This window comes from Taudactylus pleione, unplaced genomic scaffold, assembly GCF_031769625.1.
Source record: "Taudactylus pleione unplaced genomic scaffold, aTauple2 ptg000041l, whole genome shotgun sequence".
Classification (NCBI taxonomy): Eukaryota; Metazoa; Chordata; class Amphibia; order Anura; family Myobatrachidae; genus Taudactylus; species Taudactylus pleione.
Window position 1 is genome coordinate 56,451,972 of NW_028284443.1, and position 25,768 is coordinate 56,477,739.

Sequence of the window (25,768 nt, forward strand, 5' to 3'; positions counted from 1 at the left end):
GCCATTTTAATAAGAGTAGAACAAACAGGCATCCACTGCTATGGCTCGGTTGTGGAACCTGGGCAAAATACATGGTTATGTGGGGATTTGATATTGCCATCAGGTCAAATACCCATACTTAATGGGTGTAACATCACAGCGTAAGAAATCTGCCCTGCTATATGGTTTGCCTATATTCCCTCTATTGCTCGCTGCTTATAGTAGTAAAAGATTCCTCTTATCATGCTGTGACAAATTACTTTATGCTGCAGCATCATCTTTCATAGCTATTTCTCCTTCATTGAATATTGGAATTGGAGAGCTTTGAAACATATTTTCCCTGGAGGCAGAACTGTAGCACATATCAGTTTCTTATTACTGCTCAAGTCCATTCATATGTAGTAGTACATTTTTCTAGGGATCCTAAATGTCTGCCTCCCACTGTGAATTCCTTTGAAGAGTGGACCCTGTTGGGGGTCTGAAAGATCCACAAAATTCTTTCCATTTTTCTAGCAAAAAATAATAAATAAATAGAATTTACCTTGATGCATCAGATTGATAACATTTGCCCGGTCTGTAGAGACTGGTTACCGTGGAATATCTGTGTGGGCTCCCATCACCAGCTTGTTTTTGAGAATATTTCTTGCCATGTCTGTCCTGCAGCAGCCAACTCCACCTGTCACCATGAGTTTATAAATGAAAGCATACAATTTCTGACCAAAAAGCGAGACAAGCCTATTCTTAGACTGTCATCTACAATACGGTCTTCCTTCTGCTTGCCATAGCCAAGCATTATTCTTTAGGACAGTCTGACTGCATCTAAGGAGGCTTCACAATTGTATTCTGTGGCAATTTGCACAATATTTTATACCATCTTGTTTACAGTATTCTAGATTGCCCCCTATAATCAGAGCTCTAAAGGTGCAGTTTTCAGGCCTGGAGTCACAATCTACAGAATGTAACTTTTTTGCTCTTTTAATTCTTCTATACATTGGATCCATCCTTGAAAAAAATATCAAATCTTCATGGAGGAATAGTTGTTCTCCTGTGTAATCTGGCTATTGCTGTATATATTTTTGCCGCTGTGTCTAAAATAAAAGTCTAATCAGAGGAGATTAGATACATATGAGCTAGTTGCTGTACACCTGATTCTTGATTGTCAAAGTAGATACTGACTAATGGGGCCCATACATCTATGGTGGATTGCCCCAATTCCCTGTTTTGCCAACCGTGGGGTTATGGGAGATCCAACATGTTGGACAATCTTGACTGCCCAATTCCAACACAAAAATGGTCAGAATTAGGAGAGTCAGTGATTTTCAACATGCTTTTTTTTCCTGACCTGTTGACAGATCAACGATGCCCATGGATCACTGCTTTTGATAATTATCAGCGTCGGCAGAACGGGAAATTCGGCTGTAGATGGCTCGCTTAAGGATGGCGACCTTTTGGATTTCAACGGGTTCAAATGACCCTTAGTTAAAAATACATCAACATATGCCATTTTCATGCATTTAGTAAGCTCAACTCTTTGAGACTGTAGCTGCCTCTGATCATTAGAAGTGCAATTAGTGCAAATCTTCCCTGAAATGTGGCAGCCAGCTTCTTGTCACAAACAGTACAGCTTAAGGCTTTTAACTTCTGGATAATTTTTTCAGCTGTATCAGATGCCATCCTTCACTTAGGTTTTAGACCTATGATTAATGCAAATACTATAACAAAATAGAAACCATAGCTAAAATTAAACATATTAGCACAGGCTAAGCCTGTCCTTGACGGAGAGTCTTTTGATCCCAACACGCAGACTGCAATACAGATCGGAGACTGAAGCATGACTCATCAGATGAAAGCTTAAGTGGGCAAAAACCACTGCTCTTAGCATAATGTCATTGCTATGTTTACCATAATGCACTGGAATTAAGGTGGATAATGAGAACTATGCAAACTATGACATATAAAAAGGATGCAATTCCCATGTAAGGCAATCCTCAGTCACAGGAAGCCAGTAGGTTTCTTTCCTGTCCTGACTCTGGAGAGGTGTATTAAAAATCTCGTGTGTGTGATCATGGGCAAGAAAAGAGGATGTATCAATATCACTGACATTTAACAATGATTCTATGAGCTATGGAACATGGCCTGTAGTAGGTACCATTTATTAGAATGTATGTGGTTCCCATTCTGGAGGACTCTAACAGGAAGTTCTTAATTGAACATGTGATCATTTGTACTCATGTTTGCAATAGAGCATTGAAATTACCAGCTGTTAATCATGTTTTTTTTGCTCATTTATGGTGCCACAATATAATACTTTTATTGTTCATATCCATTGGCTAAATAAATGGAGTGCAGACAAACACCACTGAAGTGCATGGGTTTGCACAGCCAGAGGATGGCATTTGCAGAGCAGCAGATTTTTTGCAATGACCAATGCAAGAAATAGGCAGAGTGGGGGGGGGGGGGGGGGGGGAATAGAATAGTTTACCAAAAATGTGACTGAAATGACATGGTGGGGATGGGACATTATAAGGGACTTTCCTGGCTTAGTGGAAGGGTTCACAACGCTACTTGGTTTTTGTACAAGCTCTTAGTTGCACCTTGGTAGAGAAGTGCTTTTATAGCCATGTCCAACGTAGTAATAATACATTTAAAAAGAAAAGCTTCAAACCCCCAGATGTGCCACATGGATCCCGAATGGGTAGAATAGATATGAACTTTGAAGACCATCCATGTGCCAAAACCATCATGGTGATTATGATCAATAAATGATTCATCCATTGTGACTGGGTCAGAATAAGACCATGTGTGAATGTTATACTACATGCTCATTATGTCACTTGTCCGCTACATTCTATAACTAATTGCGGTTGGTATATGCGTTTACAATTGAATATTACCGAGCAACTCAACAAATCAGGATGAAGGGGAATAAAAGAAGTCTCACAATTGATACTGATGGGAGAAAGATTCAGCCATCTATTTAGTGAAAAGGGGAAATATGTTTGACGATTTGGTATATTTAGGCATGATACTTGATCAAATTACAGGAACCCCCAAAAATGTTATTTAAGAGTATCCTAAATTGCACACCTTCTGTATAATAGAGCCCATATCTGCGGTACATTGAGAGACAATATACAGATTAAATGTTCAGGTTTTCCCTAGCTTTGCTGAAGGATTGTGGGCATTGTATTTCAGCCACATTCTGTAGGATTACAGGTCACGCGTTTGGTTGAGTTTATGGATTCCATGGCATCAAACACGCTTGCATGCTAAGCGATTAAATAATAGATTCAAATTTTTCAAAAATAGTGGATTTTTAATCTTTAATTTGTTCATATTTCTTTTGTGAACAGCTTAGGTAACAACTCTTGGCACTGGTTTATACTGTCAGTCCATCATCATTTGGTATCTGTGATAGGTCCCCACTCGGCATTTGTTTTTGCACGTTGTTCCAGAATAATAAAGTGAGGAAAATTAGTTTTGAATTTCTTCCTGTGGAAACACTATTTGTTTGCTCTGTGCAGATGACAGAGTAATGGTTGCACACTAATTCAAGTCAGTCTCCAACATTCAAAAAAAATATATATATGTTTTCCTTACAACATATCCAAACTGGTCATTGTTTGAAAGTCTTTACTGCACTTGAGTGGAAGCTTGCACAGCAGTCATTCCAACCAATTTCCCAGGGTATTTCCTGTACAGCACTGTAACAAAACATTTCATTTTCTCTGCTAGACGTGCAGAAGTGACACCACTTCAGTCACTAGTTGAAGTGGAATTTGAAATTGAATGGTCCTCCTGAGCTGAATGGGTTGAATCCTTGCCACTGGTTCCAGCCTCGATGGAAGTGTCCCCCTCCTCCTCCTTGCTGGCTCTCAGGGTCCAACGGATCTTCACCCGCATCAAATCGATTCCTCTTTTCTATGGAAACAAATACAAAAACAATGCTCATGTGTTGTGAGGGAGGGGAGGAGGGGATGGGATACCCTCTTCTAACCCTATGTATTGCTTAATCTACCAAAACAGTCCTCTACTATAGCAGGTGTTCTAAATATTTTGTCATTTCATTGAGCAAAGAATACTACATTGTTACCATCTAGATCCAGAGATTTTATTTATTACTATTGTATGTCAGTGTCATGTAGTATTTTACATGGAGAACGTGGTAGTAAATGTTAGATACATTCTGGCTAGAGGGCAATCGGTGTATGCATTGATTAAAGCCCTTACTGCAGTTTTACAGATAAATATTTGGGGACCAGGAAAGTTTCCTCATTGCATTCCTAGAATAATAGCATACACATTGCAGTTTGGGTTACATATTCTAGTTCTTCTTTTCTACTGCTAACAGCCATTGTGTGGGGAAAGGTGAGATCTGGCCCCACAATTACATTACATGAGCATGGTATAATATGCATTAGTAGTCTATGTATTATTAGTGTAATGCCCACCACCTTCTAAGCATTCACCCAGCACTGTAGTGCACACCAGATAGCCAGCAGGTGGTCCCAATGAAGGCTATGCCCACTGTACACACACACACTACTGTCTATATAAAACTCTACTACTACTACTGTATAATGGGCACAACACAACTCATAGCACCAAGACAGTCAAATTAATTAATATAACGTGCACTAGAAATGTTAAAGTTGGTGTCAATGTGACTGGTATCTATAGGTTACAGCACAAGTACTAGACTAACCATGAGAAAAGAGTAGGAATGCACAGACATGGACAGATACACTAAAATACAGGGCAGGAACACACTTATAGCCTAGCCTAGGCTTGGCTTGGTATTTATGAATTAATGGTATATGAAGACATTACTACATAAGTCTTTATTTGGACAGCTGTGTCTCACTAACTGAGATTAAGCTTATGGTGCATACACACGGTAAGATTTATCAGATGAACAATTTTTACCAACGATTTGAACGACTGAAAGATTTCAGAAGGTGTTAAAATGAATTAAATCATCCAAATCTGACTGCAAACACATCAGAGGTCAGATATCGTTATCTGACATCAGATATGAACGGTTTTTAAATCGTTATTGTTCAGATCTGACACAAAATCTGACCGTGTGTATGCACCATAAGTGTTTATAAATGTGAGAGTGACATCTGAACTGTGTACCAAGAAACAGGCAGCTCTTATGTACTATGATTAGACTCTACAAAAGTGTATACATCTTTTTAGATATTGCCTGACTGTTTTTGGAGCGTACCTCAATAAATAGAACTTGCCTGATAAGGAACAGTCTACAGATTTCCCAAAGGACCATCTGTCACCTGGCTCTGCTGATTGCTCGTTCAGACATAGCTACTGTATATCACAAGGTAGTGACTAAGCTGCTGGTGTTTGGCACACTGTTTGCCTGCATTGGTACATTACACCTCACTAACAAATGGTATTATCCCATGAGGCATCAGTTTACTTTGCTCCATATTACTAGATTGATTAGTAATATAAACAGCTGAAGTTGTTACTCTTCTTTAGCCTTTGGAGGATCTGATCATTTTAATTGCCTGAAAAGACGTGAAAAGCTAAAAAGTTAATGTTAGTAAGTTTACCTGATGAAGAAAGTACTTTAACATGTAATTCCAAAATGCATTATGCACTTTTGTGTTTTAACTCTGCAATTACTAAAGAAAGAGGAATTTAAACTGAGCAACATTCCCGAGTGTCTGTATATACAGCATAAGGTTCTGTGGATTCAGCGCTCCTACACTCTGAAATCCATATCCCCGGGTGGAAGTGACATTGGCTGAGTGACAAGGATTGTGTGTTTCTGGTGCTAAGCTCTCAGACACAACGGTTAAGTCACCCATATATGGCGAGGCATCGGGAAGTGAACAGGAAAAATATTGTGTTTTTTTCCATCTTGCGTTATTTTATGATAGCAAAGCAACGGTTAGTGTATGGAAGGATCCTAAAGAATCAACAATCTCTCAATGGCCAGAGTAGATTAATACCACTGTCCAGGTTTACAAAATGTATCTATTATATGGATGCTTGTAAGATTTAGGGAAGACTTTTCAATATTGTTCTGACAAAAACACTGAAATATCGCTTTTATATTGGTTTGGACATAGTGCAATGCATGTATAATTAGCATGTAAGTACTTCACTTTCCCAAATAAAGTTTAACAAAAAATGTAAAAATAGCACATCTTGGGGTCATGGCCAATTATCATTTCTTATTGAGCTAAAGTAAACACTCTTATCAACCCCATAACCAATATTCAATGACTATCTCCTTCTCTCTCTTCAAAGTGTTCCCAGACATCATCTACTTTATACGGCTAAAGGTCAGATTGCCCCGACTTGGAAAAGCACAGACCCTCTTCTCCCTCATACTCTTCCCTTATCAGTGCTGTATGGAGCACATTACAGCCAATACTACATAGCACCCCGCATAGCTTTAGGAAATCATGGTCTCCCTGGGTGGATCATTTTGAGGCCACTGCCTCCTCCTATGTTTACCTATGTTTATACTCCTCTGCCGCTATATTACCTTTCCTTTCTTTATGTACCAGCTTGTATTAGTGCATTTAGATTTTATTTCCACATTTGTAAAATGTCAATAAAACATTTTAAAAAATATATATAATTTTTTTTAAAGAAATAAAAAATGTAATATTACAACCTATAGGTTTGTATAGCATTCAAATATTACTAAGGCATTATTTCATACTGAACCCTATGGAATGTGTACTCTCAATTTAGGTGGCCTGGATATCTGTATTTGATATTTGTTTTATCCCAAAAATAAAAACATGTAATTTGGGACTGTATGGATATCCTTAGGTCAGTGCAAATAACAGTAAGAGAGACCCAGCCTCTGCTGTTCTAACACAACACACATAAGTGAGCATAAATTTCACATAGCAGTACAAGGTTACCTGGATCGGTTAAGACTTCTTTCGCAGATGCAATGTCTATGAATTTTGTTTCTGCTCGCTTTTTTTCTTTCTCGTCTTGGAAGTTATCAGGATGCCACTGCTGTGCCAGCTTTCTATACGCTTTTATGATTTCCTGTTTTTTGGCATTCCTGTGTGCCACAGTAAGACAGCAAGTGAGCCACTTTACATACAAAGCAGATTTGACTAGATCTAGCACTATTACTATGTAATCATTCAGTACGCATTAAAATATTTACTTCTATACAGTTACCAAAAGGCAAGCATTCATTTTATTATATTATCGTAAGTAGTGGGCTGTGGAGGAGACAGAAGAGTTAAGATTACGTCCTATATTTGTCTGAATTATGGCAGCGAATGTTCAGATCTCAGCAAATAAAGATACATAGCTCCATATTAACAGTTACATGTGATAATTCCTTTTTTAAGTATGGTCTCATCCTATGAAAGTGTCAGAAAATGTGTATGTGAAAGATTATGAGAACAAGACACCTATAGGGATGACTCAGAATAAACTATTTTTTTTTTATAGTGCATAAAAACTACAGTACCATCTACATACAGTATGTTGCTAGAGGTTTGTTACTTTCCTTTTGGTCAGATAAAAAATCAAATTAAAAATATTTTTCATCAAAAGATGGCCCAAGGTACTCGAGTTTTAGAATGTGGAGTTAAACAGGGTTGGGTATGGGATCCCGATGGTCAGAATTCCAACATATTTTTGTATTACAACCCTTACCCTAAACCTCTTGTCCCGCTGCCTAACCCTAAACCTCCCCCAAACCCTGATATTTACTTCTGCAATCTGTCTGTCACAATCCTGACAGCAGCACCCCGACTGTCAGAATACAGTCGGCATCCTGACTGTTATCCCAACAGACTAGATCCCGTTCAATGTACCCACCACCTACACATGGGGGGGAATTCAATTACCACGGTTAATTGATCCCCCATGGGCTATTCAATTAACCCCGAAGTGTGGCTGCTGGCAGCCCTTATCTGGGATTTTTTTCAGGAGCTCAGCAGGTTCCAAAATAATATGCCCGATAATGACCCTGTTATCAGGAAGCTGGCAGCGAAAGCACATAGGTTCCATGAGAAGTTCACAGACCTATGTGTATTCACCCGAAAACAGGTCATTTTTCGGGTGGATAAAGCGAGCTTTAATTGAATTGCCCGAAACTAAAAATATGCAGCAAGTCTAGTTTTATCTACCAGAAAAATTATCAAGGTTAACTGAATTCCACCCATAGTGAGCTGAACCACTTCCCCAGAAACTTGTGACATTTTGGATTCCTAATGCAACTTTTTCAAAAAATATAGAATGGCTCGGACAAAAATAGCTGCCACAACTATGGGGGATTTCCAATTGAACGCAAGGTTTTTGCTGAAAATATTAAACTTTTGCGGCCATTTTTCAATTACCGAGGCAATGTACGCTCCCTATCCCTGCACTATCCAATTGAAAAATAAATTGGCGGAATATTTTTTTTCTGCCAAAATGCATGCGGAAAATGTAAAACATAAAGAAATAAATAAATAAAAAATCTATAAAAAAAAAGAAATCCGCCTGTTCCACAAAAAACAAAACAAAAAAAAACTAAAAACATTGGGACAATAATTTATATCTATACTATTACCCAAAGAAAATATTTTGAGCTTTAAATTTTTTTTTAAATGGCTGATTTGTGCATTAAAAAAAAAAAATCTAAAAAGGTATTTTTTTCCCTTTCATTTAAATATATAGTTTACTTAAATTTGGCGTGCATAAAAAAATGAATAGGTTGATTTAGGTTTGGGTAATTTGAGGCCACTAAATTTGTACCTGCAATGTTTAACTTTGCAGAATAATACCCAGGTAATGACTTGTAATTATTGACCCACTTACGCAATTTGAAAACTTCCAATTGATTAATTAATCATTAGAGGGGGGTTGTCCCAAGGGTTCTGAACGAAGTTCCGACATTTTTACCTTTGATTGACAATTTTTCCCAGCTCGGAAGCTGCGAGAAAAAAGCCACGTTAATGTCTATAGGAAATTACCACGGCTAATTGAATACATAAAAACTCGCACTGCAGGGGGGTAAAAACCTGGATATGCCCCTATGAGTAGGTAATCTTAAAATTAATTTGAGAAATTAAAGAATTACCTTTTTACTCCCAAAATCTTGTAATAATCCCTTTTCTGAGACTGCTTCATGAGTCTTTGTGCTTTTTCTAGGCCTTCTTTAATCTGTTTATCATTGTCACTGTGTTGCTGTGCAGTTTCATAATCCCGAATAGCTGGAACAAAGAATAGAAAAGAATTCTGAAACACATAAGGTGCAGATACATCTTCTGATGTCATATCAGTAGTATAGCAATACTGTACAGTCACCAGCAACACTGGCTCCATCTGAGAGACCACCTGCAGAGTCCCTGCCGCTCTAACAGACGTAGCTGGGGGTGCTGATCAGAAAGCATGAATAACGCCCAGGTCTACCCCATATTTTTCAATACTATTAAGCAGATCATTTGCAGTTGCCTCTTTCTCACCCAGGAGAAAAATAGATCAATTGTTTGGTAGAAAAACTTCAATTTGACATGTGACCAGCATCTCTCAACTAGTCGCTCAGATCTATTTTAAGTGTACAACTGCAAGGTGTCTTAAGTAAGACAAAGTATTTGCATCAGATGATTTCCGAGCAGATGTTCTCTCTCAGCAAGTGTTACATTTGTCTTTTGTGCCGTTTCCCGGCAAGACAGCAGGAGGTGCCAACCAATTTATATTACTTAGACACTTGACAGCTCAGTGCAATGCTATCCTAAAGTATGACATGAATACATGAATCTGCAAACATCACTTCTAAAATCCTGCCAATAATAAATAGAAAGGCCACTAAAAACCTAAATTTCTAGTAAGCAGAGTCTTATTCAACATACAGGAGTAACATTAACATGCATCAGTGTCAAGCTTTAGCTTTCCTGGGAGGCTTCAAGCAATACTTATGAACATTTCATTCCTGATCAACAAGTGGCTTAATAACCTGCAAAGGAAACAGAACTGTATTCGTCACCAGGTGAAGATAAGCAGATGCTCTCACTGACATTTACCACTTTGTCACAACACTTTGCCTGCTCGCTGCTGACAACTAATATACTGTCCAGTTACCGCTCAGCAGGAATTCACATGTTCATTTGTACTTTGTAAGAGAAATAATAGCATAAAAGAGCATTACATCTGTGGCCATGTCAGCGGTGAGATGGAGGCGGTTAGCAGTCGTTTAACACCTGAAAAATATTTTATTATCAAAAATCCCTAAGAGTCTGACTGCAATGCAGATTGCTGGTTATGACATACACGATGATTGGGATATTGACAAGTTTCCAAGCTTTTATCTAAAAATTATATGATTTTTGTACTTCAATCAGACACAAATAGATAATAAATGGTCAGACTTGTAGAACAGGCAGCATCAACATGGAAAGAGGTGGTTTGCTCTGGTATAATCACATTATATAAAGCTACAGGTGCAGGCTGAACAGTATACCTGGCAGGAGAGGACATCAGATCACACCCTTACATGCGATGCCCTCTGTGTGCAGGTATGCCCTGCTGGCTGCTTCTGGGTCAACAGTGTGCTAAGAAATGTGATTTGCCCAGGTGTATTGAAGCAAACAAAAACTATGTTCATAGTTTTTCATTTAAAATCTCCAAAGATGACACCACAGAAGCCAGTGGTGGGATCACTCATGAGCTATGTGAGCTGCTGGTCCAATTTCGCTAATAGAAAACTTTGGCAAGAAGGTAATTTCCGATCTATTTTCGCTGCTATTTGATTGGTAAATCCTGTACTTGGGAGGGACTTTCTGTACAGATTTGGGTCAGTGTTACATTTACGTTTTCTTCCCCAGTCTTTTGCCCTATACACAGAATAACGCGTATGCTTACTAATATCGCTTATTTAATTCTGCAAGGTCATTATATATTATGGTGCATACACACGATCAGATTTTTTCTTCAGATATGGACGATAACTATTTAAAAATCGTTCAGTCGTTCATATCTGAAGGAAAATCGTTCATATCTGACAAGCCTGAACGATGGACGATCAACGATGCGCGTTCCCGTTTGTCAGATAACGATATCTGACATCTGATGGGTTTGCAGTCAGACTTGGACGATTCCATTCATTTTAATGCAGTCAAAAATCGTTCAAATCGTTCAAATCGTTCAAAACTTTGGTCAAATCGTTCAAATCGTCCAATCGTTCAGTCGTTCATCTGACAAATCTGACAAGTCTGACAAATCTGACCGTGTGTACGCTCCATTAGTTGCCCAAAATTTCTATTCTTGGGGGTGGATTTACTAAAGATTTTAAAACAGAAAACTGGAGGTGTGGCTCCAGACACCAATCAGATTCTGCCTATCATTTTCAAGGATACAATAGAGGGGTTGGGTATGATATTCCGGCAACTGAATAGCCGCCAATTCAAATCCAGACACCGGAAGCCTGACCAGTGAAGACCCCGACAGGGGCGGTAAGTACAATAACCCTTCCCCCCCCCCCCCCACCCATAACCCTCCCTTGGTGGTGCCTAACCTCCCCCTGTGGTGCTTAACCCTAACCCCCCTCCCCTAACCCTCCCAGGGGGGTGCCCAACCCTAATCCCTCCACCCCCACTCCTCGGGGAAACTGTAATACTTAACCGGGTCCTAATGTTCGGAATTCCGGCGTTCGGGATGCTTTCATTTTTAGAAGCTTTAGTAAATCTACTCCTAGGTCTACATTAATATTATGACACAGATAAGGTAAATGGATTTAAAAAATCTAGCAATTAGAATAGGCCGGATACATTTTTTTTCCTTTGTGTTTTTTTCTGTATGAGATGCATACTTAGAACAGTGTAGCTCCTGAGATCACAAGTAACATATTCATCTAAGCTGATCCAATGTACCTAGTCTCAGGGAAGAAGAGACATCCTGTGATCACCTCTGTAATAAGTCACAATCTGAGAGGTTATTTCTGAGAAAATAATCTGAAGGTGACATAAATCCTGTTTTATCCTGATTTATAGCCTATTCCTCAAAGTAGAGCACAGGCTGAGGGGAGCTGCACCAGGTCTCCCCACATAAACATCTCTCTGACATGACTTTGTGACAGCAGAGATGACACATAAATGATTTACAGTCGCTGTAAATAATCTATTACAAACTTATTGTACTGGCTGATAATATTAATAGGTGCACTCATCAGTTGGCTAAATAACACATCAGTTGGCTGAATACACATACAGAAATGGCATCCTTGTTTTGCAAATACACCACATAAAATATTATACATGGCTCGCATACAAAAGAAAAAGGCTGAAAGCCAAATAGAGATCCATTATGCTCAAATACGATTTGGCATTATGCATACAAATCCCCATGAGTAAGCCAGTCACAATTTTCCTAACGAGAATCAATCAGCTTAAAATTCAAATGTCAATACGACATCTTTCAAATTAGCATATCTAGCAGGCTGGGAGATTTAACCTTTTCGTACAACATCAAGGATCAGGTCCCTGGTGGTGCACATAAGCAGCACTTCCCTTTTATAGTGCAGTCACACAGCACATGCTAATGAAAAGGGCTTGTGTTAGGGAGCTGTTAACAGTAACTGTTACCGCATAATGCTCAGAACTCTATAGTAGTCAATGTGTCAGAATCATTATTAGTTACAGTTATTAGTAGAGACGTAATCTGGATTAACAGGGAGCACATGCCACAGTCTAGGACAGTCTTAATGTATGCTAGAGATGTCTCACTGGAAGCCTGTAAGCAATATATTGCTTTATCTGCTTACATCTAAAATATGTTACCAGGAAGAAATATGTTGCAATTATATTAATTTTCAATCATGTACTCCTGAGAATAACCATAATTGTGGTAGTGCAGATGCGTCATCATTCACGTAGGAGTTATTGTGCCATATGGCGTGAGAGGCTATAAATAACCTAGGATACTTGTACCTCAGTCTTTTGCCTGGTTACCCAGATTAGCGACTGAGCAGCACACAAGATGCATGAAATGCCAGCGTCAGTATTCCGGGTACTCATGCTTTGTACTTTTGTTGCATTAGTAATGTGAATATGATTTTGTGAAAAATAATCTGGTAGGACGCTTGTATGCTATATCGTATAGTCTTTGGCTGGCTGAACTGGGCTATTTGAGGATAGGTGTATGTGGATACATCTGTACATTAGGCGTCATGTAAATAAGATCTATTTACAGTCTACAATAGTAATACTTACTTTTAATCGCTCAGAGTGTCCATGTAGCCTTTAAAAAGGAGAGCCGTTGGCTGTGGAGTTACAATGCCCAGCATGCACCTCAAGCCTCATATATAGAATGGTGCCTCAGAGAGAGAGGGGTGTTGTACTAATCTGTAATCTGTGTGTATACCAGGGCTGTTCAAGTACTAATCATTTATCGCACAACAGAGTTTTAAACACAATTAAAGCGTAAACTAATATTTTTAATTTGATGTTGGATCTTGATGAATATACTAGAGTATGTCAACAGGCTATTCCATGTATAGAATATTCCTTTACTTTGCATATTTTATGGTTTGTACTGTAGATTAATTAAATGAACTTTCTCCTTTTAGTTTATTTGCTCCTTGAAACAAATGTCTTGGTCTTAGATTAATATGGGTTTAAAAATATGATTAATAGTTGCTGTGGGAATACCTTAGGAACATTTCTTCATTAAAATTGTTCCAGTTTGAAAGGTTACCTCGATACAAGTAAACATTGCTCTGTCACCACACTACACCTAGGCTACCTTTATACAAGCAAGCATTGCTCTGTCACCACACTATACCTAGGCTACCTTTATACAAGAAAGCACTGCTCTGTCACCACGCTACACCTAGGCTACCTTTATACAAGAAAGCACTGCTCTGTCACCACACTACACCTAGGCTATCTTTATACAAGCAAGCATTGCCCTGTCACCACACTACACCTAGGCTACCTTTATACAAGAAAGCACTGCTCTGTCACCACACTACACCTAGGCTACCTTTATACAAGAAAGCACTGCTCTGTCACCACACTACACCTAGGCTACCTTTAAACAAGCAAGCACTGCTTTGTCACCACACTACACCTAGGCTACCTTTATACAAGCAAGCACTGCTCTGTCACCACACTACACCTAGGCTACCTTTATACAAGAAAGCACTGCTCTGTCACCACGCTACACCTAGGCTACCTTTATACAAGAAAGCACTGCTCTGTCACCACACTACACCTAGGCTACCTTTATACAAGAAAGCACTGCTCTGTCACCACACTACACCTAGGCTACCTTTAAACAAGCAAGCACTGCACTGTCACCACACTACACCTAGGCTACCTTTATACAAGCAAGCACTGCTCTGTCACCACACTACACCTAGGCTACCTTTATACAAGAAAGCACTGCTCTGTCACCACACTACACCTAGGCTACCTTTATACAAGCAAGAACTGTTCTGTCACCACACTATACCTAGGCTACCTTTATACAAGAAAGCACTGCTCTGTCACCACACTACACCGAGGCTACATTTACATACGAAAGCACTGCTCTGTCACCACACTACACCTAGGCTACCTTTCCACAAGCAAGCACTGCTCTGTCACCACACTACACCTAGGCTACCTTTATACAAGCAAGCATTGCTCTGTCACCACACTACACCTAGGCTACCTTTATACAAGCAAGCACTGCTCTGTCACCATACTACACCGAGGCTACATTTACATACGAAAGCACTGCTCTGTCACCACACTACACCTAGGCTACCTTTATACAAGCAAGCACTGCTCTGTCACCACACTACACCTAGGCTACCTTTCCACAAGCAAGCACTGCTCTGTCACCACACTACACCTAGGCTACCTTTATACAAGCAAGCACTGCTGTGTCACCACACTACACCTAGGCTACCTTTATACAAGCAAGCACTGCTCTGTCACCACACTACACCTAGGCTACCTTTATACAAGCAAGCATTGCTCTGTCACCACACTACACCTAGGCTACCTTTATACAAGCAAGCACTGCTCTGTCACCATACTACACCGAGGCTACATTTACATACGAAAGCACTGCTCAGTCACCACACTACACCTAGGCTACCTTTATACAAGCAAGCACTGCTGTGTCACCACACTACACCTAGGCTACCTTTATACAAGCAAGCATTGCTCTGTCACCACACTACACCTAGGCTACTTTTATACAAGAAAGCACTGCTCTGTCACCACACTACACCTAGGCTACTTTTATACAAGAAAGCACTGCTCTGTCACCATACTACACCTAGGCTACCTTTAAACAAGCAAGCACTGCTCTGTCACCACCAGGGGCTTAACTCCCAGAGACAATGGAGGTGCCTGCCTCCGGGTGCCAAGCCCTGAAGGGGCTCCTCCATCTATAGCATGTACAGCAGCAATAGTGTGATTCACAGGGGAAACGAGTGAGACCGCTGATCTTCCATTTTAGCTCTGCAGCAACGTACTTGCTGCTGCAGCATTGATTAGCTCTGTCCCGGGAGCCCTGCTAACACCTGCAAAAGGGGACAGGAAGGCTCCCATCTGATACCCCCCAGCCTGTGCTGCAGCAAGCAACAGTGCACCAGTCACTGCTGCTGGACAGTGTGCTGGGACCTGAGACACCTATCCCAGAGACCACCAGTACAGAGAGCCACACACTGGTAACCGCCGATTATGCATCACAACAAACGACTGCTCACCAGCATACAGAATGCTGCTGCAGAGGTGGCTGAAACTCTGTGATTCTGTCTGACAATGACCCAACACCTGGAGCCATGGAATAAAATGTATATATTAGGTATAATGGTATATGAGCATCTGTGACTGATTCGGTGCTGCCAAGGCTAAAAGCCACAGCAAAATGCATGTCGGTGTCCTGTGGTATATCCGATGCCTCATGTACATATTGTGAATACTACATATTTATGTTTGTACCTATAAACTAATGTTAGGAGAACTATGCCTGGGTCTGGACACTGCAAGAACCTGGGGCTTGGTAGCACTAAATCAGGCACAGACACTATTATTCATTTATACCTGATATGTAAATTATCATACACCTCTAGGCCCCATTGAATCATTTTCATATATTCTTTCCAGGTGTGATTGCGTGGGTATATTTGTTTTGTGGGGGGGCGCCAAACTCTACATTGCCTCCGGACAACTGGAATGAACTTATGCCCCTGGTCACCACACTACACCTAGGCTACCTTTCCACAAGCAAGCACTGCTCTGTCACCACACTACACCTAGGCTACCTTTCCACAAGCAAGCACTGCTCTGTCACCACACTACACCTAGGCTACCTTTCCACAAGCAAGCACTGCTCTGTCACCACACTACACCTAGGCTACCTTTCCACAAGCAAGCACTGCTCTGTCACCACACTACACCTAGGCTACCTTTACACAAGAAAGCACTGCTCTGTCACCACACTACACCTAGGCTACCTTTATACAAGCAAGCACTGCTCTGTCACCACACTATACCTAGGATACCTTTATACAAGTAAACATTGCTCTGTCACCACACTACACCTAGGCTACCTTTACATACGAAAGCACTGCTCTGTCACCACACTACACCTAGGCAACCTTTATACAAGTAAACATTGCTCTGTCACCATACTACACCTAGGCTACCTTTATACAAGCAAGCACTGCTCTGTCACCACGCTACCTTTATACAAGTAAACATTGCTCTGTCACCACACTACACCTAGGCTACCTTTATACAAGTAAACATTGCTCTGTCACCACACTACACCGAGGCTACCTTTACATACGAAAGCACTGCTCTGTCACCATACTACACCTAGGCTACCTTTACATACGCAAGCACTGCTCTGTCACCACGCTACCTTTATACAAGTAAACATTGCTCTGTCACCACACTACACCGAGGCTACCTTTACATACGGAGGCATTGCTCTGTCACCATACTACACCTAGGCTACCTTTACACAAGCAAGCACTGCACTGTCACCACACTACACCTAGGCTACCTTTACACAAGCAAGCACTGCTCTGTCACCACACTACACCTAGGCTACCTTTACATACGGAGGCATTGCTCTGTCACCATACTACACCTAGGCAACCTTTATACAAGCAGGCACTGCTCTGTCACCACACTACACCTAGGCTACCTTTCCACAAGCAAGCACTGCTCTGTCACCACACTACACCTAGGCTACCTTTATACAAGCAAGCACTGCTCTGTCACCACACTATACCTAGGCTACCTTTATACAAGTAAACATTGCTCTGTCACCATACTACACCTAGGCTACCTTTATACAAGCAAGCACTGCTCTGTCACCACGCTACCTTTATACAAGTAAACATTGCTCTGTCACCACACTACACCGAGGCTACCTTTACATACGCAAGCACTGCTCTGTCACCACACTACACCTAGGCTACCTTTACATACGAAAGCACTGCTCTGTCACCACACTACACCGAGGCTACCTTTACATACGCAAGCACTGCTCTGACACCACACTACACCTAGGCTACCTTTACATACGCAAGCATTGCTCTGTCACCATACTACACCTAGGCGACCTTTACATACGCAAGCACTGCTCTGTCACCACGCTACCATTATACAAGTAAACATTGCTCTGTCACCACACTACACCGAGGCTACCTTTACATACGGAGGCATTGCTCTGTCACCATACTACACCTAGGCAACCTTTATACAAGCAAGCACTGCACTGTCACCACACTACACCTAGGCTACCTTTACATAGGAAAGCACTGCTCTGTCACCACACTACACCTAGGCTACCTTTATACCAGCAAGCACTGCACTGTCACCACAGTACACCTAGGCTACCTTTACACAAGCAAGCACTGCTCTGTCACCACACTACACCTAGGCTACCTTTCCACAAGCAAGCACTGCTTTGTCACCACACTACACCTAGGCTACCTTTACACAAGCAAGCACTGCTTTGTCACCACACTACACCTAGGCTACCTTTACACACGAAAGCACTGCTCTGTAACCACGCTACCTTTATACAAGTAAACATTGCACTGTCACCACACTACACCTAGGCAACCTTTATACCAGCAAGCACTGCACTGTCACCACAGTACACCTAGGCTACCTTTACACAAGCAAGCACTGCTCTGTCATCACACTACACCTAGGCTACCTTTACACAAGCAAGCACTGCTCTGTCACCACACTACACCTAGGCTACCTTTCCACAAGCAAGCACTGCACTGTCACCACACTACACCTAGGCTACCTTTACATAGGAAAGCACTGCTCTGTCACCACACTACACCTAGGCTACCTTTACATACGAAAGCACTGCTCTGTCACCACACTACACCTAGGCTACCTTTATACCAGCAAGCACTGCACTGTCACCACAGTACACCTAGGCTACCTTTACACAAGCAAGCACTGCTCTGTCATCACACTACACCTAGGCTACCTTTATAAAAGCAAGCACTCCTTTGTCACCACACTACACCTAGGCTACCTTTCCACAAGCAAGCACTGCTTTGTCACCACACTACACCTAGGCTACCTTTACACAAGCAAGCACTGCTCTGTCACCACACTACACCTAGGCTACCTTTCCACAAGCAAGCACTGCTCTGTCACCACACTACACCTAGGCTACCTTTCCACAAGCAAGCACTGCTTTGTCACCACACTACACCTAGGCTACCTTTATACAAGTAAACATTGCACTGTCACCACACTACACCTAGGCAACGTTTACACACGAAAGCACTGCTGTCACCACACTACACCTAGGCAACCTTTATACAAGTAAACATTGCACTGTCACCACACTACACCTAGGCTACCTTTATATAAGCAAGCACTGCTCTGTCACCACGCTACCTTTATACAAGTAAACATTGCTCTGTCACCACACTACACCGAGGCTACCTTTACATACGGAGGCATTGCTCTGTCACCATACTACATCTAGGCTACCTTTATACAAGTAAACATTGCTCTGTTACCACACTACACCTAGGCTACCTTTATACAAGCAAGCACTGTCACCACACTACACCTAGGCTACCTTTACACACGAAAGCACTGGTCTGTCACCACACTACACCTAGGCTACCTTTATACAAGAAAGCACTGCTCTCTCACCACACTACACCTAGGCTACCTTTATACAAGCAAGCACTGCCCTGTCACCACACTACACCTAGGCTACCTTTACATACAAAAGCATTGCTCTGTCACCACACTACACCTAGGCTACCTTTACACAAGCAAGCACTGCTTTGTCACCACACTACACCTAGGCTACCTTTACACAAGCAAGCACTGCTCTGTCACCACACTACACCTAGGCTACCTTTATACAAGTAAACATTGATCTGTCACCACACTACACCTAGGCAACCTTTATACAAGCAAGCACTGCTCTGTCACCACACTACCTTTATACAAGTAAACATTGCACTGTCACCACACTACACCTAGGCTACTTTTATACAAGTAAACATTGCACTGTCACCACACTACACCTAGGCTACCTTTACACACGAAAGCACTGCTCTGTCACCACACTACACCTAGGCTACCTTTATACAAGCAAGCACTGCTCTGTCACCACACTACCTTTATACAAGTAAACATTGCACTGTCACCACACTACACCTAGGCTACCTTTACATACGAAAGCACTGCTCTGTCACCACACTACACCTAGGCTACCTTTACATACGAAAGCACTGCTCTGTTACCACACTACACCTAGGCTACCTTTCCACAAGCAAGCACTGCTCTGTCACCACACTACACCTAGGCTACCTTTACATACGAAAGCACTGCTTTGTCACCACTCTACACCTAGGCTACCTTTACATACGAAAGCACTGCTTTGTCACCACACTACGCCTAGGCTACCTATACACAAGCAAGCACTGCTCTATCACCACACTACACCTAGGCTACCTTTATACAAGTAAACATTGATCTGTCACCACACTACACCTAGGCTACCTTTACACAAGCAAGCACTGCTCTGTCACCACACTACACCTAGGCTACCTTTACACAAGCAAGCACTGCTTTGTCACCACACTACACCTAGGCTACCTTTACATACGAAAGCACTGCTCTGTCACCACACTACACCTAGGCTACCTTTACATACGAAAGCACTGCTCTGTAACCACGCTACCTTTATACAAGTAAACATTGCACTGTCACCACACTACACCTAGGCTACCTTTACATACGCAAGCACTGTTCTGTCACCACACTACACCTAGGCTACCTTTATACAAGTAAACATTGCTCTGTCACCACACTACACCTAGGCTACCTTTACATACGAAAGCACTGCTCTGTCACCATACTACACCTAGGCTACCTTTATACAAGTAAACATTGCTCTGTCACCACACTACACCGAGGCTACCTTTACATACGCAAGCACTGCTCTGTCACCATACTACACCTAGGCTACCTTTACATACGATAGCACTGCTTTGTCACCACTCTACACCTAGGCTACCTTTACACAAGCAAGCACTGCTTTGTCACCACACTACACCTAGGCTACCTTTATAAAAGCAAGCACTGCTCTGTCACCACTCTACACCTAGGCTACCTTTATAAAAGCAAGCACTGCTCTGTCACCACACTACACCTAGGCTACCTTTATACAAGCAAGCATTGCTCTGTCACCACACTACACCTAGGCTACCTTTATACAAGCAAGCACTGCTCTGTCACCACACTACACCTAGGCTACCTTTATACAAGAAAGCACTGCTCTGTCACCACACTACACCTAGGCTACCTTTATACAAGAAAGCACTGCTCTGTCACCACGCTACACCTAGGCTACCTTTCCACAAGCAAGCACTGCTCTGTCACCACACTACACCTAGGCTACCTTTATACAAGCAAGCACTGCTCTGTCACCACACTACACCTAGGCTACCTTTCCACAAGCAAGCACTGCTCTGTCACCACACTACACCTAGGCTACATTTATACAAGCAAGCACTGCTCTGTCACCACACTACACCTAGGCTACCTTTCGACAAGCAAGCACTGCTCTGTCACCACACTAAACCTAGGCTACCTTTCCACAAGCAAGCACTGCTCTGTCACCACACTACACCTAGGCTACCTTTATACAAGCAAGCACTGCTCTGTCACCACACTACACCTAGGCTACCTTTACACAAGCAAGCACTGCTTTGTCACCACACTACACCTAGGCTACCTTTACATACGAAAGCACTGCTCTGTCACCACACTACACCTAGGCTACCTTTACATACGAAAGCACTGCTCTGTAACCACGCTACCTTTATACAAGTAAACATTGCACTGTCACCACACTACACCTAGGCTACCTTTACATACGCAAGCACTGCTCTGTCACCACACTACACCTAGGCTACCTTTATACAAGTAAACATTGCTCTGTCACCACACTACACCTAGGCTACCTTTACATACGAAAGCACTGCTCTGTCACCATACTACACCTAGGCTACCTTTACATACGAAAGCACTGCTTTGTCACCACTCTACACCTAGGCTACCTTTACACAAGCAAGCACTGCTTTGTCACCACACTACACCTAGGCTACCTTTATACAAGTAAACATTGATCTGTCACCACACTACACCTAGGCTACCTTTATACAAGTAAACATTGATCTGTCACCACACTACACCTAGGCTACCTTTACACAAGCAAGCACTGCTCTGTCACCACACTACACCTAGGCTACCTTTACACAAGCAAGCACTGCTTTGTCACCACACTACACCTAGGCTACCTTTACATACGAAAGCACTGCTGTGTCACCACACTACACCTAGGCTACCTTTACATACGAAAGCACTGCTCTGTAACCACGCTACCTTTATACAAGTAAACATTGCACTGTCACCACACTACACCTAGGCAACGTTTACACACGAAAGCACTGCTGTCACCACACTACACCTAGGCAACCTTTATACAAGCAAGCACTGCTCTGTCACCACACTACCTTTATACAAGTAAACATTGCACTGTCACCACACTACACCTAGGCTACCTTTACATACGCAAGCACTGTTCTGTCACCACACTACACCTAGGCTACCTTTACATACGCAAGCACTGCTCTGTCACCACACTACACCTAGGCTACCTTTATAAAAGCAAGCACTGCTTTGTCACCACTCTACACCTAGGCTACCTTTATAAAAGCAAGCACTGCTTTGTCACCACACTACACCTAGGCTACCTTTATACAAGCAAGAACTGTTCTGTCACCACACTACACCTAGGCTACCTTTATACAAGAAAGCACTCCTCTGTCACCACACTACACCTAGGCTACCTTTATACAAGCAAGCACTGCTCTGTCACCACACTACACCTAGGCTACCTTTATACAAGCAAGCATTGCTCTGTCACCACACTACACCTAGGCTACCTTTATACAAGCAAGCATTGCTCTGTCACCACACTACAACTAGGCTACCTTTATACAAGAAAGCACTGCTCTGTCACCACACTACACCTAGGCTACCTTTATACAAGAAAGCACTGCTCTGTCACCACGCTACACCTAGGCTACCTTTCCACAAGCAAGCACTGCTCTGTCACCACACTACACCTAGGCTACCTTTATACAAGCAAGCACTGCTCTGTCACCACACTACACCTAGGCTACCTTTCCACAAGCAAGCACTGCTCTGTCACCACACTACACCTAGGCTACCTTTATACAAGCAAGCACTGCTGTGTCACCACACTACACCTAGGCTACCTTTATACAAGCAAGCATTGCTCTGTCACCACACTACAACTAGGCTACCTTTATACAAGAAAGCACTGCTCTGTCACCACACTACACCTAGGCTACCTTTATACAAGAAAGCACTCCTCTGTCACCACACTACACCTAGGCTACCTTTATACAAGCAAGCACTGCTCTGTCACCACACTACACCTAGGCTACCTTTATACAAGCAAGCATTGCTCTGTCACCACACTACACCTAGGCTACCTTTATACAAGCAAGCATTGCTCTGTCACCACACTACAACTAGGCTACCTTTATACAAGAAAGCACTGCTCTGTCACCACACTACACCTAGGCTACCTTTATACAAGCAAGCACTGCTCTGTCACCACACTACACCTAGGCTACCTTTCCACAAGCAAGCACTGCTCTGTCACCACACTACACCTAGGCTACCTTTATACAAGCAAGCACTGCTCTGTCACCACACTACACCTAGGCTACCTTTCCACAAGCAAGCACTGCTCTGTCACCACACTACACCTAGGCTACCTTTATACAAGCAAGCACTGCTGTGTCACCACACTACACCTAGGCTACCTTTATACAAGCAAGCACTGCTCTGTCACCACCAGGGGCTTAACTCCCAGAGACAATGGAGGTGCCTGCCTCCGGGTGCCAAGCCCTGAAGGGGCTCCTCCATCTATAGCATGTACAGCAGCAATAGTGTGATTCACAGGGGAAACGAGTGAGACCGCTGATCTTCCATTGTAGCTCTGCAGCAACGTACTTGCTGCTGCAGCATTGATTAGCTCTGTCCCGGGAGCCCTGCTAACACCTGCAAAAGGGGACAGGAAGGCTCCCATCTGATACCCCCCAGCCTGTGCTGCAGCAAGCAACAGTGCACCAGTCACTGCTGCTGGACAGTGTGCTGGGACCTGAGACACCTATCCCAGAGACCACCAGTACAGAGAGCCACACACTGGTAACCGCCGAATATGCATCACAACAAACGACTGCTCACCAGCATACAGAATGCTGCTGCAGAGGTGGCTGAAACTCTGTGATTCTGTCTGACAATGACCCAACACCTGGAGCCATGGAACAAAATGTATATATTAGGTATAATGGTATATGAGCATCTGTGACTGATTCGGTGCTGCCAAGGCTAAAAGCCACAGCAAAATGCATGTCGGTGTCCTGTGGTATATCCGATGCCTCATGTACATATTGTGAATACTACATATTTATGTTTGTACCTATAAACTAATGTTAGGCGAACTATGCCTGGGTCTGGACACTGCAAGAACCTGGGGCTTGGTAGCACTAAATCAGGCACAGACTCTATTATTCATTTATACCTGATATGTAAATTATCATACACCTCTAGGCCCCATTGAATCATTTTCATATATTCTTTCCAGGTGTGATTGCGTGGGTATATTTGTTTTGTGGGGGGGGCGCCAAACTCTACATTGCCTCCGGACAACTGGAATGAACTTATGCCCCTGGTCACCACACTACACCTAGGCTACCTTTCCACAAGCAAGCACTGCTCTGTCACCACACTACACCTAGGCTACCTTTCCACAAGCAAGCACTGCACTGTCACCACACTAAACCTAGGCTACCTTTACACAAGCAAGCACTGCTCTGTCACCATACTACACCTAGGCAACCTTTATACAAGCAAGCACTGCACTGTCACCACACTACACCTAGGCTACCTTTACACAAGCAAGCACTGCTCTGTCACCACACTACACCTAGGCTACCATTCCACAAGCAAGCACTGCTCTGTCACCACACTACACCTAGGCTACCTTTCCACAAGCAAGCACTGCTCTGTCACCACACTACACCTAGGCTACCTTTATACAAGTAAACATTGCTCTGTCACCACACTACACCTAGGCTACCTTTACATACGAAAGCACTGCTCTGTCACCACACTACACCTAGGCAACCTTTATACAAGTAAACATTGCTCTGTCACCACGCTACCTTTATACAAGTAAACATTGCTCTGTCACCACACTACACCGAGGCTACCTTTACATACGCAAGCACTGCTCTGTCACCATACTACACCTAGGCTACCTTTATACAAGCAAGCACTGCTCTGTCACCACGCTACCTTTATACAAGTAAACATTGCTCTGTCACCACACTACACCGAGGCTACCTTTACATACGCAAGCACTGCTCTGTCACCACACTACACCTAGGCTACCTTTACATACGCAAGCATTGCTCTGTCACCATACTACACCTAGGCTACCTTTACATACGCAAGCACTGCTCTGTCACCACGCTACCTTTATACAAGTAAACATTGCTCTGTCACCACACTACACCGAGGCTACCTTTACATACGGAGGCATTGCTCTGTCACCATACTACACCTAGGCTACCTTTACATACGAAAGCACCGCTCTGTCACCACACTACACCTAGGCTACCTTTATACCAGCAAGCACTGCACTGTCACCACAGTACACCTAGGCTACCTTTACACAAGCAAGCACTGCTCTGTCATCACACTACACCTAGGCTACCTTTCCACAAGCAAGCACTGCTTTGTCACCACGCTACCTTTATACAAGTAAACATTGCTCTGTCACCACACTACACCGAGGCTACCTTTACATACGGAGGCATTGCTCTGTCACCATACTACATCTAGGCTACCTTTATACAAGTAAACATTGCTCTGTTACCACACTACACCTAGGCTACCTTTATACAAGAAAGCACTGCTCTGTCACCACACTACACCTAGGCTACCTTTATACAAGCAAGCACTGCTCTGTCACCACACTACACCTAGGCTACCTTTATACAAGCAAGCATTGCTCTGTCACCACACTACACCTAGGCTACCTTTATACAAGCAAGCACTGCTCTGTCACCACACTACACCTAGGCTACCTTTACATACGAAAGCACTGCTCTGTCACCACACTACACCTAGGCTAACTTTACACAAGCAAGCACTGCTCTGTCATCACACTACACCTAGGCTACCTT

At 42.6% G+C, this 25,768-nt stretch overlaps 1 protein-coding gene across 1 annotated transcript in view; it reads right to left on the reverse strand.

Annotated features, from left to right (window-relative positions):
- Positions 1-3,285: 3,285 nt before the first annotated feature.
- Positions 3,286-25,768, reverse strand: part of DNAJC3 (DnaJ heat shock protein family (Hsp40) member C3) — a 94,352-nt gene continuing 71,869 nt past the window's right edge. The window contains exons 10-12 of the mRNA XM_088458974.1: positions 9,056-9,188; positions 6,888-7,036; positions 3,286-3,900 (exon numbers count right to left, since the gene is read on the reverse strand). Coding sequence (XP_088315100.1) covers positions 3,743-3,900; positions 6,888-7,036; positions 9,056-9,188 — 440 coding nt within the window. The 3' untranslated portion in view covers positions 3,286-3,742. The remainder of the gene's footprint in view (positions 3,901-6,887; positions 7,037-9,055; positions 9,189-25,768) is intronic.